The sequence below is a fragment of the Rhinoderma darwinii genome, chromosome 3 (assembly GCF_050947455.1).
Source record: "Rhinoderma darwinii isolate aRhiDar2 chromosome 3, aRhiDar2.hap1, whole genome shotgun sequence".
In the NCBI taxonomy this organism is placed as follows: domain Eukaryota; kingdom Metazoa; phylum Chordata; class Amphibia; order Anura; family Rhinodermatidae; genus Rhinoderma; species Rhinoderma darwinii.
Genome location: NC_134689.1, coordinates 320,864,468 through 320,881,349, shown reverse-complemented (window position 1 = coordinate 320,881,349; position 16,882 = coordinate 320,864,468). Strand labels below are relative to the sequence as shown.

Here is a 16,882-nt window from a genome sequence, read left to right as displayed (position 1 = left end):
CCGCATAGGTTGGGAATGCAAAAGGTGCGGTCAAATGGCAATTACATGCGGACACGATACGTGGGACTGAACCCTCAATGACTAAAATTTCCCAGTTCTAGAAACCCCCTTTCCAAGTTATATGTTTAATTGACAGCCCACAGTATCTGGACTGACTTTGTGCTTGGGCAGCGTTTCTTACATGCAGCATCGGGGTGTATCTTGCCACACATGGCACATGCCCATCGCACACTTATAAATTATTTTATTACATTTATCACGTTCGTCTATATTATCAGAAACAAGGCCCAATACTACTGCACTGACTGCGGGCACTTCCATAGACATCACACCAGCTCCTGCCACGAAGCCCACAATGCAGCAGAAACGGATCACAGCTCGAGGAACCAGCGCTCCCCAAAGTAAGCCGATTGGTTAAAGGCCAAATAGAACTCCGCCCACCACCCGGAAACAGCCATTGCGCATGCGTTTGAAAGCCGATTTGGCTAAAGACTACATTACCATGCATGCTTTGCGGTGTGTGTGGTCATTGTGCCGCTGTCCGGGGCTCTTTTAGGTGGCTGTCATGATGCCCTGACAGGGATTATTGGTTGCAGCATGATATTCTGGATGTGGTAGGTGATGGTATGTACTATGCCTGTTGGGTTAGGCGGGTGGCAGTGACCTGCATTATGTACATACGTGTAAGTGGATGTGCATAGTGGAATATAGCTGGATGGCAACCTACAGGATGCTCGTTGTATCATTGCATTCACTGTCCCAGTGATAACCGTGGGGCAGGTTTATCAATGTATTGGTCAAATGCCATATTTCTAAAACCCCTTTTAATCATTCAAATGTCTAAGTAAGTGGGTGAGTTGTGAACCAATGTCAGGTCTGGCTAGTCTCTGTTTTAAAGGGGTAGTGCTAAGATAGACATCTGAGTGCTGGGGGCCCCACTGCTGTGAACCCCACCAATTACCATAATGGGGTCCCCACTGCTGGACCTTCCCGCTCCTCACTTCATCCCCTGCAGTGAGGTGGAGCTTGAATGAATCTGCGGTCGAGCGTCTATAGGACTATCCGCGATCAGCCGTCGATCCCCCTTCCCTGTGGGAGACGATAGGACATGTGTCTCGTAGTTCTCTGTGGCAGAAATTGATCTTCAGAAATTTCAGTCAGAGCAAATCTTTGTGAGGCAAGTTAAACAATTTTTTTTTTACTACAGTTTTCTGGCGACCATAAAATAGAAAAATATTTGCAAAGCCGTGTTTCCCAGTCTAAGAAAGTGGACGGGGCTCTGCATTAAGGTTTTTCTTTGTACTATTCAGTCATTGGAGCAGAACAACGACAAACTGGAAGCGCAGATTCCGAGCTTCTGACACAAATGTGAACAGAGCCTTAATAATCTGCCATTATTGATCATTTCCCCGCGCTCCTCCTTGTCTCTGATCGCAATCACTTCTGTTCCATCATTCTGAAAATGTATTTGACCTGACCAGCTTAAAAAATATCCTTGGTCACTAGTGGTTATTGCTACACAGTAAGACTTGCCATACATTTTCGATAGCTGTCGGACGAACGTTTGCTCAGAGGACCGCTATTTCTCCCAACTCCCCCATACACGGCCGAGCGTGCATGTGTTCTCAGGAAGAAAGCCCATGCCTGACTCCTGGCAGCGGCTTATCTAATATCCAACAAAAGGATCGGGCACATTGAAATTTAACGTGCCCGACTACTCTCTCCCCCGACATCTGACGTTAGGGGAGCGTCAGGCAGCCGCCATACTCGTTAAATGGTCACTCCCCCCTAAAATTGGCATGTTCGGCCGACATATATATAATGTTTATGGCCAGCTAAACATTCAGTAGCAGATCTGGGACAGCACACGTGCATTCTAGTGCCATTCATTTCTATAGCAGCGACCTCCACATTAGCATAGAGATGAGGAGGAATGGGAAAGAATAATCCCAGCACACAGGCACCCCATCAATTCTATCTTCTGACATGTTGTTTTATTGTGTTTTTTTCCTTTAGGAGGGTTATTGAGTCCAATAATAATGAGCTTCCATTTAATGTACACTGTTCAAGTGCCTCAAGGAGATGGAAGGATCGTTCCCAGGCTTGAGGGAGCTGCACAAAAAGTTACTACAATCTGCCCCGCTACATGAAGATGTGCAAGCCTCTGCAGCTCTTTTAATGCCATGCAGTTCAAGCGACGCATGTAACACAGGTAATATTGCTGCCCTGTGCATCTGTGTCATAGCTAAGGGTGGCGTAGATAGGCAAGTATGTCACCAACACCAGTGGTCAGTGAGATGTCTGCCTTCCTGAGCAACGGACACCATCAGTCCTCTTTCAACAAGGAAAGTTGTTAGAAAGGCCCCCTTGACAATAAGCATTAGGGTAAAGTGTCCCCCAATCTGGACCCCCCAGTAATCCGCTGGAATCCTTGGAGAATCCTGGCAATTAAGGTGGTCATAAACCTTTAACTGTTGGCCGACAGCTTTCAACATCTGTCGTCAGGGGAGAGTCGGGACACCCCAATACACGTTGTGTTCGGCCAATGTTCACCTAATGTGTATGGGCACCTCAACGTTGGGTGCACTCATGGCGGTAAAATGCCCCGCAAATCCGCATGTGTAATGCGGATTTTGCTGCTAACTTTTACCTTTCTATATTGGAAGGGGTTAAAATCTGAACCACAGGTCAACTTCTGTGCTGAAAAATTCCCGCAGCATGTGGATGACTATGGCGGGTACTGTAATCCGCTGTGGATTTTCAATGCACAAATCTGTACGTAAAGTCTGCAGCATTTCCACTAAGTGTGGGCCCAGTGTAAATGTTCAATTTCCCTGCAGCGCCACCACAGGGGAAATTAAGTATTACTCAGTGCCCATTCATATTAATGCATCATCTGTGTAATGCAGGACAGGTCCTCCAGGGCAAGTGACGTTCTTTGTAACTTCTCTCCTTTCTGGCCAAACCGTGAGGATCCTGAACAGAGGATCCCCCCCCTTCCATTACCTTTGAATTCCCTAAATGGGTGTAGGTAATTGGGGTTTTCTAAACTGGATAACACCTTTCACTTCAATGCGTTTTGATCTGCAGTACAAGTTTCAGCGCCGCTGCTCATTCATTCATTAAATCTGCTCTCTCCTTTTTTGCTTTCGTTCTAGCAATCCATGAAAATGTGTTTGGGGCTAATCTGAGCTTGGACAGTGTGTCCACCACATGGGTGCCCCGGGATGTTACCTTGCTTCGGCTGTCCCTTATCCAGATCCTTATCATCAAAGCTGAGAACCTTTGCACTGCGCCGCAAGTCAGACATCAGTATTCCCGCGTGGTGGAGCTGCTGCAACAAAATGGCGTGGACACCACAATAGTAAGAGCATAAGCATTGCTAAGTGCATCTTGACTATCTTTTTATAGTGGTAGATGATTATAGATCTTTCAAGTTTTTGTGTCCATGCAGTTTATTTCCATATAACTTACAGCTATTGATCATTCATTGTTGAAATAGGACAATGAGCTAGAATGCCCACTGTACAGCCCCTAAACTGGAGATCAGGGCATTCTAATTTGTTTCCATAGTTAACTAAATTTGACAGCAAGGCACTGTTTTCCGTGTAGAATTGTCTGCCTTGCTTAATGTATTCTGGTAGGATCACTAAAGGTGTACCCATATATATATATATGAAAATCTGTTCTCAGGACATGTACCCTTTAGAATAGGCCATCTTTATGGTGCTACATCGAAGTATGCCCATACACATTCGAGGAAAGTGAGTCGAACCTGCTGATTTTGCCATGATCGACCGACTACCTAATGTGTATGGGGTAAATGTCCCGACCCTCTCATAATGGCAGAGTTCAGGGGGCGAGAAGGATCAGGCATGTTGAGTTTTAACATGCCCGAAACTTTGTTCTCTTTGGAGATAAGTCGCTGCCAGAAGTGTGTTCGCATTTTCTAAAATTTTTGTCCAATCGGACCATTATAATCAAAATTGATGTGTGTAACTGGCCAATCTATCTAATTAGAAACTTATCTGCCAGAAATCGGACCTGTTTAAAAATCTTTGTCTGCCATTGTGATCATGATTGTAGCTTATAAACAGCAACTCAAAGACCACTCCAATATTGGGAATCGGAAGGTTTTAGTTTACCAAGCATACAATAGATGAGACTCGATTATCCCAATAAAATGTGTGCCAACGGACCAGTCTAAAGGCCCATTTACACCGGCTGATAATCGGCCGATGCAGCGATCAACGAGATGTCGTTGATCGGCACTCTTTTGCTCCTGTCACACTGAGCCATGGATGGGGACAAGCTGTCGTTACTCCGATCGCTCGTCCCCATACATTATTATTATGTCGGCAGCGCGTCTCCCTACTTTACACAGGGAGATGCGCTGCCAACAACGATAATATTTAATTTTTTAAAACTATACGATCAGCGGATGAACGAGCGTTTGCGCATTCATCTGCTGATTGCTGTTCTGTTTACACAGGGCAATTATCGGCAACAAGCATTCTATGAACGCTTGTCTGCCCAATAATAGCCAGTGTTATGAAAATTGGTATGATTGGTCAGAAGTCTATTACCCACATTTATGAATGTATCTGCGTTTTTTTTTTTAAATGGGACTTTCCTTGGTTTAGTTAATGGCTGAGAGGTCTAACAAGGGGCAGGGCATTTACTATTTTGCAGCCCGATGATTGGCACTTTGTAAGTGATTGAACCCTCTTATTGGGGCATACATCGGATATAATATAAAAGGACCTGTCCTGGTAAATTATTCCAATTTAGAATGCAAAAAGTTTCCATAATCTTGTGGAAAAGTATTTGAACGTCTTATTGCACGTGCTCAACTGTCAGATAATTTTTTGTGTTTTCTCTTTTGTGCAGATTGGACTGTTAAACACTTCTGACAAGGTGCTATCGCACATTTCCTCCAAGTGCCTCTCTTATTTGGTGCTATATCAACTTAAATTCCAGGTAAGCTTCATTTTGTTTCTCCTATCTGTCATAAATGATTAAAGTTGAGTGCTATGTATTTGACTATTTATACTCTATGGTCCACTGTGTAACGGTAAAGCATAATCTATAATGCACATGACCTTCACTTCTGTTTTGTGTTCATTACATCTTCTGATCTATAACTGCCCCTATAAAACCACACCAGAATTCCGTTCTCCCACCTGATCTGACTTCAGGTGCAAAAAGACACCGGGAGCCAGTGTGGCGGTACAGTAGCTGAGGCAACCATATACCGCCTGAAATCTCATACACGGGTTCTATTAAATAGAATAGGATGTGTGCAGAAGTGAGATTCATCAGGTGTTGCAACTGTGCTATTTAATGTGCTCCATATTTCTCCACATCTGCTGTCAGATCAGAAAAAAATCTGTTAACCCCTTCACCGGAAAGGGGGAGTATGGAGCGGGCTCATGGGCTATGCCAGTTCCAAACTCTGCGGGTATCTGCTGTAACATACAGCCGACACTTCACTGCAACGGCCGTGATCCGAGAGATCTCCAGTCCTAGTCTTTTAACTATTTAGATTCCGCAGTCAAGTAACCACAGCATATAAGCAGTTAGAAAGTCGGGGAACCCCTCCGTTACTACATGGCACCCCCCCCCCCCGTAATGCAAACGAGGGGTGACAATGGCAGCCTGGGGGCCTAATAAAGGCTGTGTCGACAGAGGAAAAAAAAAAAGTTATGGCTTCCGGAAGACGGGGAGTGAAAACGTAACCATGAACAAAGATGGCGGCGGCAAGGGATTAACTGCTTACAATTGGAAAGAGGCACATCAATGAATGAAAGTATAGCATTGGAAACCATAAACACCTGGAGAACAGAGGCACTCGACTCTTGGGTTCTAAAATAAAAAAAAGAATTTGAATATTTGTTGTTTTTTATTTTTTTATCAAAAAACCTCATCAAAAGCGATCCTGTATTAGGCTATGTTCACACAGTTTTTTGCAGGAGGAAAATTCCTCCTGCAAAAACTGCTCCAGACGTTTTTTGCACAGTGGTTTGACAAAAACTCGTCAAAACACTCGTCGAGGCGTTTTTTTCCTCTTTCTAAGGCTATGTTCACACGGAGTATTTTGGGGGAGGAATATCTGCCTCAAAATTCCGTTTGGAACTTTGAGGCAGATATTCCTCTCCCTGCACGCCGATTTTCGCGGCAATTATCGCGCCGTTTTTCGCCTGCGGCCATTGAGCGCCGCGGGCATAAAACAGCGAAAAATACGCTTTCTCCTGCCTCCCATTGAAGTCAATGGGAGGTCGGAGGCGGAAGTGCCCGAAGATAGGGCATGTCGCTGCTTTTTCCCGCGAGGCAGTTTTACTGCTCGCGGGAAAAAGACGCCGACGCCTCCCATTGAAATCAATGGGAGGCGTTCTCGGGCCGTTTCTGCCGAGTTTTGCGACGCGGTTTCCGCGTCAAAAAACTCGGCAAAATACCCCGTGTGAACATAGCCTGACTGATTTGAAATGGGGTTTTGGAGGCGGAAAACGCCTCAAGATGGTTCATGTCACTTCTTTTTACCGCGACGCAGTTCTTTTACTCACGGTAAAAAAACTCGTCCAACTCCCATTGAAATCAATGGGAGGCATTTTCGGGCGGTTTTTGACGAGTTTTTGCAGCGCGGTTTGCGCGTCAAAAAACTCATCAAAAAAACTCTGTGTGAACAGGGCCTTACAGTGAGGACATCACAAAATCCGGCCAGGTTAAAGCAATTAGCCAAAAAATGAGTAGTGCAGGAATAGTATGGCATGAGATTACAAATACATAATGCATGAACCTCATACAATAATAACAAATGAACACTCAAAGGAGTGAACAATAGTTCAATACTACTGAAGCAACTAGCAGATGTACTAGAGCAAAAAATAAATGAATGCGTGGAAGTAATGAGCCACAACATGGTGTGACACTACTGTATACATTGGCATGCAATGTAACTGACAGAGTACATGACATATGACCTATGTCACTGTTCGTGAAAACCTCAGTAAGGCCTCATGCACACGGCTGTGCCCGTAAATACGGGCCACGATTGCGGGCACGGCCGGCAGCGGGCAACCGCCTGCATTTTCGGCCCGTTTTCCCATACAAAGTATGGGAACACGGACCGTAAAAAGCAAAAGATAGGACATGTCCTATCTTTTGTGGTACACTTCTACGGCCCGGACAGCTTCCCGTAAAAAAAGGGAAGGTGTCCGTGGACAGTAGAAGTGAATTGGTCCATAATTGCGGTCGTTTTTTTTTTTATTATTATTTTTTTTAACGGTCCTGTGCGTGGGGCCTAACCGTGATCACAATATAGTTATATTTTACCTATACTGTAAAAAACAAACAAACACAGGCTGGGAGGGCAAAAACACCTTATTTTAAGAAAGCCAATTTCCCCAGGATGAGGGCTGCAATTCAGGACATAGATTGGGAACAACTAATGTCAAATAATGGTACAAATGATAAATGAAAGAGCTTAAAATCTTCTTTGTATAATTATAATGCAAAATTTATTCCTAGAGGTAACAAGTATAAACGACTAAAATTAAATGCCACATGGTTTACACCTTCTGTAAAAAGGGCAATACATGACAAAAAAAAAAAAGGGCATTTGAAAAATACAAATCTGAGGGTACAGCTGTAGCCTTTGTAAAATATAAAGAGCTTAATAAAATCTGTAAAAAGGTAATAAAATCAGCGAAAATACAAAATGAAAGACAGGTGGTCAAGAATAGTAAAACAAATCCTAAAAAATTCTTCATGTATATAAATGCAAAAAAGTCAAGGTCGGAACATGTAGAACCCCTAGATAATGGTAATGGGGAGTTGATCACAGGGGATGCAGAGCTACTAAATGGGTTCTTTAGCTCTATATAGAACAGGAGAAAGAGTAGCTGATGTAGCCGGTGCCAGTGCTGTTAATACATCAATTATTAATATACTGAATTGGCTGATTGTAGATATAGTCCAAGCTAAGTTTAAAAAAAAAATAAATATGTAAACAAGGCCCCGGGACCTGATGGGTGACACCCAAGAGTTCTAACAGAGCTTAGTTCAGTTATTTCTGTCCCCCTCTTCATAATGTTTAATAGTTTGTACGGTTGAAAAAAGACAATGTCCACCAAGTTCAACCAAGGGATGGGGAAAGGGAAGAGAAAAATTTCTACACATAAGAGCTTATATTTTTTAGTTATAGGAAATTATCTAAGCCTTTTTTATAGCCATCTACTGTCCCTGCTGTGACCAGCTCCTGCGGTGACTATTCCATAGATTCACAGTAAAGAAGGCTTGTCGCCTCTGCAGGTTCAACATTTTTTTTATTTTATTTTTTTCCAGAAGCAGGGAGTCCCCCTTTGTTTTTTGAGGGGGTTTTACATGGAACAGGATTTCACCATATTTTTTGTGCCATTAATATATTTAATCATGTCTCCCCTTAGTCGTCTTTTTTCAAGGCTAAATAGGTTTAGTTCTTTTAATCTTTCCTCATAACTTAGATTCTCCATGCCCCTTATTAGCTTCGTTGCTCTTCTTTGTATTTTTTTCTAACTCCAGGACATCCTTTCTATGAACTGGAGCCCAGAACTGAACTGCATATTCTAGATGAGGCCTCACTAATTCTTTGTAACGTGGCAATATTACATCCCTGTCCCGCGAGTCCATGCCTCTTTTAATACACGACAATATCCTGCTGGCCTTTGAAGCAGCTGATTGACATTGCATGTTGTAATTTAGTTTGTGATCTACAAGTACACCCAGATCCTTCTCAACAAGTGACTCCCCCAGTCTACCTCCCCTAGGACATATAATGCATGCAGGTTGTTGGTACCCAGATGCATAACTTTACATTTATCTACATTAAACCTCATTTTGCCAAGTGGACGCCCAAACACTTAGTTTGTTTAAATCCGCCTGCAATTCATGAACATCTTCCATAGACTGAACTATATTACATAGCTTGGTGTCATCTGCAAAAATAGAAATAGTGCTATTAATCCCATCCTCTATATCATTAATAAATAAGTTGAATAATAGTGGTCCTAGCACTGAACCCTGGGGTACACCACTTATAACCGGGGACCATTCAGAGTAGGAATCATTGACCACAACTCTCTGGAGCCAATTCTCAATCCAATTACAAACTATACTTTCTAAACCTATAGTCCTTAATTTACCCATTAGACGTCTATGAGGGACAGTGTCAAATGCCTTTGCCAAGTCCAAAAACACTATATCCACAGCGGCCCCTCTGTCTAGGCTTCTGCTCACCTCTTCATAAAAACAGATCAGGTTGGTTTGACAACTTCTGTCCTTAGTAAAACCGTGCTGGCTGACTCTTATAATACTATTTTTTTTGTCACATAATCCTGTATATAGTCCCTCAATATTCAGAGACTCTATAATGACTGGTATAGTGCCAAGGGACTGGCGCAGGGAAAATGTGGTGCCTTTTCAAAAAGGGCTCTAGGTCTTCCCCAGTAATTATAGACCAGTAAGTTTAACATCCATTGTGTGGAAAATGTTTGAGGGGGTATAAACAGGATTATGTGACAAAAAATAGTATTATAATTGACAGCAGGATATTGTCGTGTATTAAGAGGCATGGACTCGCGGGACAGGGATGTAATATTACCACTTTACAAAGCATTAGTGAGGCCTTATCTAGAATATGCAGTCCAGTTCTGGGCTCCAGTTCATAGAAAGGATGCCCTGGAGTGGGAAAAAATACAAAGAAGAGCAACGAAGCTAATAAGGGGCATGGAGAATCTAAGTTATGAGGAAAGATTAAAATAACTAATCCTATTTAGACTTGAAAAGAGACGACTAAGGGGGGACATGATTAACTTATATAAATATATGAATGGCACATACAAAAAATATAGTGAAATCCTGTTCCATGTAAAACCCCCTCAAAAAACAAGGGGGCACTCCCTCCGTCTGGAAAAAAAAAAAGGTTCAACCTGCAGAGGCGACAAGCCTTCTTTACTGTGAATCTATGGAATAGCCTACCACAGGAGCTGGTCACAGCAGGGACAGTAGATGGCTTTAAAAAAGGCTTAGATTATTCCCTAGAACAAAAAAAATATCTGCTCCTATGTTAATTTGATAGAATCTTCGTTTCATCCCTTCCCTTTTCCCGTCCCTTGGTTGAACTTGATGGACGTGTCTTTTTATTTTATTTTTTTTTTCAAACACACTACGTAACTGTAAGAAGCAAAAAAAGCAGAACTGTTGGCAATGAATCAAAAGTAGATGACAAAAACAAGCCAAGGCAAAAGTAGGTAGGTGTTCATATTAGACCACATAATGGATATAGGTTTCAGCCATATTGTGCCATAGAGTCCTATCATAAGTAGGTGCACCACATATACTCCAAAATAAATAATATGTCGAGTGCAGTAGAGAATCAGATACTCCTCAGCCAATGGTGCACCTCAGCTGAAGTCGGCCACAAATTGCAGGCTTAGCAAAGTCAGTCTTGAGTAGGGTAAACCACTATCCCTCCTGTGTGTGGTTGTCCAGAAAGAGCTACAACCGCAGCAAGCGGCATGGCTCCCCACTGTAGGGGCGCATATGGCACTGGGACAAAATGGAGTATGGGAACAAGGCCTAGTCGAGCAGTATACAATCTCCGTTCTCTCCACTGTTAGGTTTCAGGCGTGGTATGCGGGGCACAAAGGGGCGTGCCGAGTAACTTGCACAAAAAGCATGGCCGTACACGCGGGATCCCAGTCATGTGACTTCAAAACTTAAGTTATGTGCGTTGACACGTTTCGCCACCACGAGAGCTACAAGTATAGGATTGAATGTATTTGTCATTGTAGTCAACACCTATCTAATGTGTAAAGCCATAGTAACAGGCCAAGACTGCCTTGATTATTCTTTCCGTCATTCTCAAAGCTTCTAGCTTCATAGTGAATATTGCAACTGAGGTCAAATAATGTTTACATACTAAGGCCAGATTCAAATGAACGAGTGCAAACTCGGATGTGAAAAACTAACGTTTTTCGCGTCAGAGTTGCACACGTGCGGGTCCCGTTTTCACGGATCCCCATAGACTTAAGTTGATCAAGGGATCTGTGAAAACTGAAGAAAAATGGGACATGTTCTATTTTTCAACGGACCCTTCACACGGTTTGTTGAAACAAAGGCCGTGTAAACGGCCCCATTGAAATACATTCGTCCGTGTGACGGCCGTTGCTATAACGGGCGTCACACGGACGTATTCTACATTGGTGTGAATAAGCCCTAAGGATAGGGACACACACCGCATAAACACTTGCAGATTTTCCGCAATGGACTTCGTTGTGGAAAATAAAGTAGCAGCAGTGTGGGTCAGCAGAGAAACCATTCATAAACTGACCTGTGGTGTGTCAATTTATGCTGTGGAATTGCTGCTCTCCTGTTGCGAGTTTTCCCCATTGAATTCATCCCATGTGACTGCTGCAGCCAATCACAAGCAGGAGGCCGGGCTGTACTTCAAGCAGATGGGCGCGCCACTATATTAACTAACGTCCAGCTGGTAAGTATAAATTTTTTTTCCCCTGCAGTATTTCCGCATCGAACATTACACCCGAAAAACTGCAGCACAATTTGGTGCATTATTTCAGGTGCAGTTCCATTCAGTTCCCAGGACTGTGTAATTTTCCACGTTCACACATGGCGGATATGCTGTGTAAAGGTACACCGCATATACCTCCTGGAACCCGCAGGGAATTACGCACAAAAAAAAACCTGACTAAACTGTAATGCAGTTTTTCAGGTGAAATGTCTGCTGCAGAAAACCGTGGCTGAAAAAATATATAAATTATACTTACCCCGTTCTCCAGCATGACACTGCAGCCCGTGTGACCACTGCAGCCGTAACATGGGATGAAATGGCAGGACGGAGAACAGAAGAACGTGTCACTGACAGTTCTCGGTTGGTGTGTGGATTTCCAGAACTAAAGGACTGTGGTGTCCATTAGAGCCCCCTAACTTTATAACCCCTCTCAGATTCCAGTTAGTGGAAATGTGACTCAATATACTAAGCAAAGGGAAAGGGTTTAGGGTGCTCTATGGTTGTGCCAACAAATCCGCAGAGGTACCAGCTTACAGACTCCATAATGTGATTGCCTAACATGCCTCTATGGCAGTGGTCCTCAACCTTCAGCACTCTAGCTCCTGGAATACTACAATTCCCCACATGCCTGGACAACCTTACTGGAAAAATAAAGCCTTTGGTTGTTAGGGCATGCTGGGAGTTGTAGTCTCAACAGCGGACGTGCAGAAGGTTGCTGACCCCTGTACTATGGTATGTCAAAGCATATATTTCCCCTTTAAGTACTTCAGTGCAACCCATTCTATTGTAGCCCCAGTTAGCAGTGGTTGTGGCTTACATGTACCAAGCCTCTAATTATATATCATACTTTTGACCGTGTGGTCTATTACTAAACGTATTTTTCAGTTAATGTGCTGTCCTTGTTTCCCTAGAATGAGGTGAATGCTCATTGGCTTCAGTTCTGCCTAAATACCTTGGGTAAAGATGCAGGATCCCACACACTAATGCCATGTCTGATGTCTCTGATATCTGTTCACAAAGGAATCCTTGTTGATGAGAGGATCAGAAAGGCAGGTAGGATTATAATTTGATTGCAGCAAATAACCTCAGGCTGTCTCAAAACCTATTTTATGTGTGATTGCAGTGTAAAGAATAAGGCTTTGTTCACACTGGCTTTGTACGGCAATAGTCCATTGAAATATAATGGGGTCCGTCAGTGTTTGGTTAAGGTTTCCATCACTTTGACAGCAAGTATAGCACTGCATGCTGCACTATTTTTGCCGTCTACCATCAAATTGCCTCTTCACGCTAATGTGAACAATACCTTACACTCTCTTTATTTTTAATGAACACAAATCTACAAAAATATGTGCACAACACCTATTCTAAGAGGCTGGAAAAGTTGAACCACTTCTATATAGATGTTTAAAATTAGGGTTTTATTGAGCTTCTTTAGTAATTAATCGCTGTATTCTATCAATCTGTGCAGTTACTGTAGTTAGGTTTTATTTCTGTAGTACATTAATTATGGCTTATATGACATACACAATGCAGATATATGCTGGGGCTCATGCATAAAAGTGTTAGAAGTTTTTTCATTTTTAAAAATGGTGTGAAAATGGTTTAACTTCAGTTAGATGTACTGTCTGTAGCTGAAATGCCTCTGTAAGGCTTTGTTCGCACGTTCAAAATATATGCTGGGAGCTTTTCCGGCACATACGTTACACTTGCACTGCAAATGCAGTGTGCATCCATTCTAAGCTAGTCTCGCATGCAGTCATATGACCATGCGCCTAGTTTTTTTTCCTGATTGTGTAACGTTCTATACACTGAACACGTGGTTATCGCTCCCCTCCCTGTATTGTACATGATATCTCACATCACATACCTCTTATTTACACTTCTCCCTGCTCTCCCTTCCTGTCTCTGGAGGGATTGTGTTTCACATTCTAGGCATCAGATAGTGCAGAGCAGTGTCTCAATAGCAAACCGTGAGTAATTACAGCGCTACCTTACACTTTGTAATAGAGGGGCATACATGAAGATATAAATATAGGCCATGTCTGTGGGAATGGAGAGGAATCATGGAAACTGCAGTCCTTTAAACTGGCAGAAAGCACAAGCAAAATGGAAACCCAGTACCGCAGAGATCTGGGTAACATAATGAAAAATAATTTCTTCATAGCCATGATGGCATCATTCAGATACATATAGGTTCTGGTCTGTTTTTCATAGGCTCGGAATCGAGTGATTTCTTTCATCAGGTGCTCATGTCAGTGACTGTCCATGAATGTTTGTTTCCAATGCCTTATTGACTGGATTTGATTGTGTGCATTGATGAAATTTGCACTCAGAGAATCAAATTATTAAAACACATCTGGGCAATATACAAGCCCAACCATATGGCTTATAATCAATGCCCAAATCCACCCCAGATTTGTCAGTTAGGTCTATACAAATGTAACGGTCGCCTATATTAAATAAATAATATTTGCATTTTAACAAACCAAGATACTAAATGGAAAAAGGAAACTTGACAAAGACCGCAAAATAACCAGAGAGGGGGGCTGCCCCTTCAGACCTTAGTAGTGGCCCGCGCCACGTCCAAAATACTGGGAAAACTCCATCTCCTCTAGTGCGCCCATTCTTCCGTTCAGAAGCCATCGTATTCTTCATTCTAATTAAAGGATTAGTGGCTTCGAGTGTGAGGCGCCCGCAATATCCACAGACTAGGGATAACTATCTTGCTTGACCATATGAAATATCTCGAAAGACACCCCCCCCCCCCCCCCCCCCAGTAAACAAAGTTATTTTTTTTTTGTGTGTGTGTGTATGTATATATGTGTGTGTGTGTGTGTGTGTGTGTATATATATATATATATCTATATATATATATATATATATATAATGTCCCAATTCAGGATACCCCTACAAGTAGTAACTGACACAAGTGTCAATAGAGGGCAATGTTAAAATGATGAAGCCGCTGTTGGACTCTGGCAGAGGTGAACACTAATAAAATGCTGATATAAGCGCTTCTGAGTGGCTGCATTGTTATTGATGCATTTTTGTGCATTGTTTCACCCTCGCTACCTTTTTAATACTCACCGTGTGAGCTCTTCCTGTGGTTGCTGCGTTTTGGGGGACAGTAGCGGTCACAGCATCTTTAATCCCTTCACGACCGCCATACGGCTATGTACGTTCCACCTCCCGATGCCCTGTGCAGTTGTCACATATATAAACGTTGGCCGCCTGAATCGGGGTTTGAGTGCAGTGCTGCTTCATTGTAAGCAGCGCTGCACTTATGTCTGCCGGGGCTTTGAGAGCCCCGGAATACACCCCCTCCCTATAGATAGCGCCACCTAAGCTCCCACTAGGAGCAAAATCCCTGGGCAGAGCGCTCTGACTGGGGATTCTGCTCCTAGAGGGAGCTTAGGTGGTGCCATCTACAGGGGGGGTCTGGTGCTATCTGAAGGGTGGGATATATATGGACTGTGTCGTCAAGGGCTTTCCCAAGACTGGAGTCCTCAGCCAGAGATCTTGCGAATCTCTGGCCGAGGACTCTGCTTCTGGGGGTTGCCCCTGAAGTCACTGTCCATATATGGACAGTGACGACAGGGGCTCCTGTTGGAATGGAATCACCGGACAGAGGTTGCTGGTGCTCTGGCTGGGGATTCTGCTCCTAGAGGGAGCTACGGTGGTGCTATCTAAATGGACACTGTGTGTGGCACCATGTGGGCACTATCTCTACTGTGGGAACTGCGGCACTATCTACAGGAGTATTGCGGCATTATCTACATGGGCACTGTGGTGTCTTCATGGGGTGTTTTTTGTTTGTTTTTTTGTTTTTTTTACGACCATTAAACAGATGGCAAGTGGAGGTAAAAAACGGTCAAAAAATGGATTCAAATTTTGAGACACACTGATGAAAAACAGCCGTGAAAATTCGGTTCACACATGAACCTTTTCTCAAGCTAATCCAAAAGTGCATAGTGCCAAGTATATATAGAAAGTACATAAAAAAAAAAAAAAAGCATATTTATGAATCCACTTTTTATATAATATATAAATATGCTTTATACTTCGCACTATGCACTTTTTGATTAGCTTGAGAAAGGTTCAGGTGTGAACCGAAACGTTGCTCATTCCTTCTACCTGGTGGTGAATAAACCAACATCTCCCCATTATTGAAGTCCTGGTGCTGTTACTTGTCATCTACTATTGCCATTTGTTCTACACCAAAGAGTTGATTCATCTTTTTATTTTTGTATTTTTTTTACACAAAGTGGGTTTTTTTTCCCCACATTTTTAGTGATTTGTCTTCTCATAAAAACATGGAATTAATTAAACTAATCTAGAAAATGAAAGCCTAATAAGTCTTGTAAAAATAGTTGTGACATTCAAAGTGGTTGCACAGATATTATAGTTTTAAAGAAGTGCGATCAGAAATGGAAAATTTTGACCAGGACACAGGGGCATCAATGGCCCTTGGTCATGAAAAGGTTAATAATCCAGAATTAAGAATGTACACTTTTTTTTGTTTTCTAGATTATCTGCTGCGGATTATAGTGGCTCTGGAAAATGTATTTGAAGAATTCTGCTCCGCTTTGATCACTCGCCTTACGTTAGCCCAATGCCAGCCTGCACTACTAGATGCGGAGTCCAGCAGTGCGCTCTCCTGTCTCTTGGATCTATTAGAAGTCTTGGTTGCCTTAAGGATAGAGCTGAAATTAAATGTCTCCCTCTGCAAACATGTTTTATCTGTGATTCTTCCTCAGGCCTTGAACCTTATGTCCACTCCTGTTCCTTACTTTGTAAAGAAGCAGGTTATCCTGGTGCTAAAAAGATGTCTGCTGTATAAATCTGGGGAAGACTTCCTGCCCTCCCCTCACCATATATTTAACCAAGAAGATGCCGTATTGGATGAGGAACTGGCAATCCTGGCGACCACGCTGCTTACTGCAGTACAACAAGGCTGGCTATTGCAAGTGCCTTCAAGCGACAGATCAAGCAGCTTCGGAGGTGCCACTGAAGGCTTGGAGCGTGGTCCTGACCTGGTGATCCTCGGAGCAGCCAGTCTTTCTGTTCTCAAAGCTCTGGAAATTCAGTTCCACCATAAAGCCTACAGTAGCATGGCGCCAGGTAATATTTGCAATATTGAGCTACACACTTTTTGCGTGTTATTGTATTGTCTTTTTTTTTTTTATAGTCCTGAGGCCAAGATGTTCTTCTGACCGATGGAGGAGATTTGCCGTGTCCAGGGTATTACTGGCATCTGCCTCTAGTGGTGAAGTCACATTAGTGTTTCTAGTAGGAACGGTTGGACTGTGACAACCC

At 42.9% G+C, this 16,882-nt stretch overlaps 1 protein-coding gene across 2 annotated transcripts in view; it reads left to right on the top strand.

Moving 5' to 3' along the window:
• Nucleotides 1-482: 482 nt before the first annotated feature.
• LINS1 (lines homolog 1) overlaps nucleotides 483-16,882 on the top strand; it is a 32,787-nt gene continuing 16,387 nt past the window's right edge. The window contains exons 1-6 of one of the 2 annotated variants that reach the window (XM_075855285.1): nucleotides 483-614; nucleotides 2,017-2,212; nucleotides 3,159-3,364; nucleotides 4,891-4,980; nucleotides 12,478-12,619; nucleotides 16,094-16,687. In XM_075855285.1, the coding sequence (XP_075711400.1) occupies nucleotides 2,083-2,212; nucleotides 3,159-3,364; nucleotides 4,891-4,980; nucleotides 12,478-12,619; nucleotides 16,094-16,687 (1,162 nt within the window). In that variant the 5' untranslated portion in view covers nucleotides 483-614; nucleotides 2,017-2,082. Of the gene's footprint in view, nucleotides 625-2,016; nucleotides 2,213-3,158; nucleotides 3,365-4,890; nucleotides 4,981-12,477; nucleotides 12,620-16,093; nucleotides 16,688-16,882 lie in introns of both variants that reach the window. The other variant, XM_075855284.1, reaches the window with a different exon arrangement.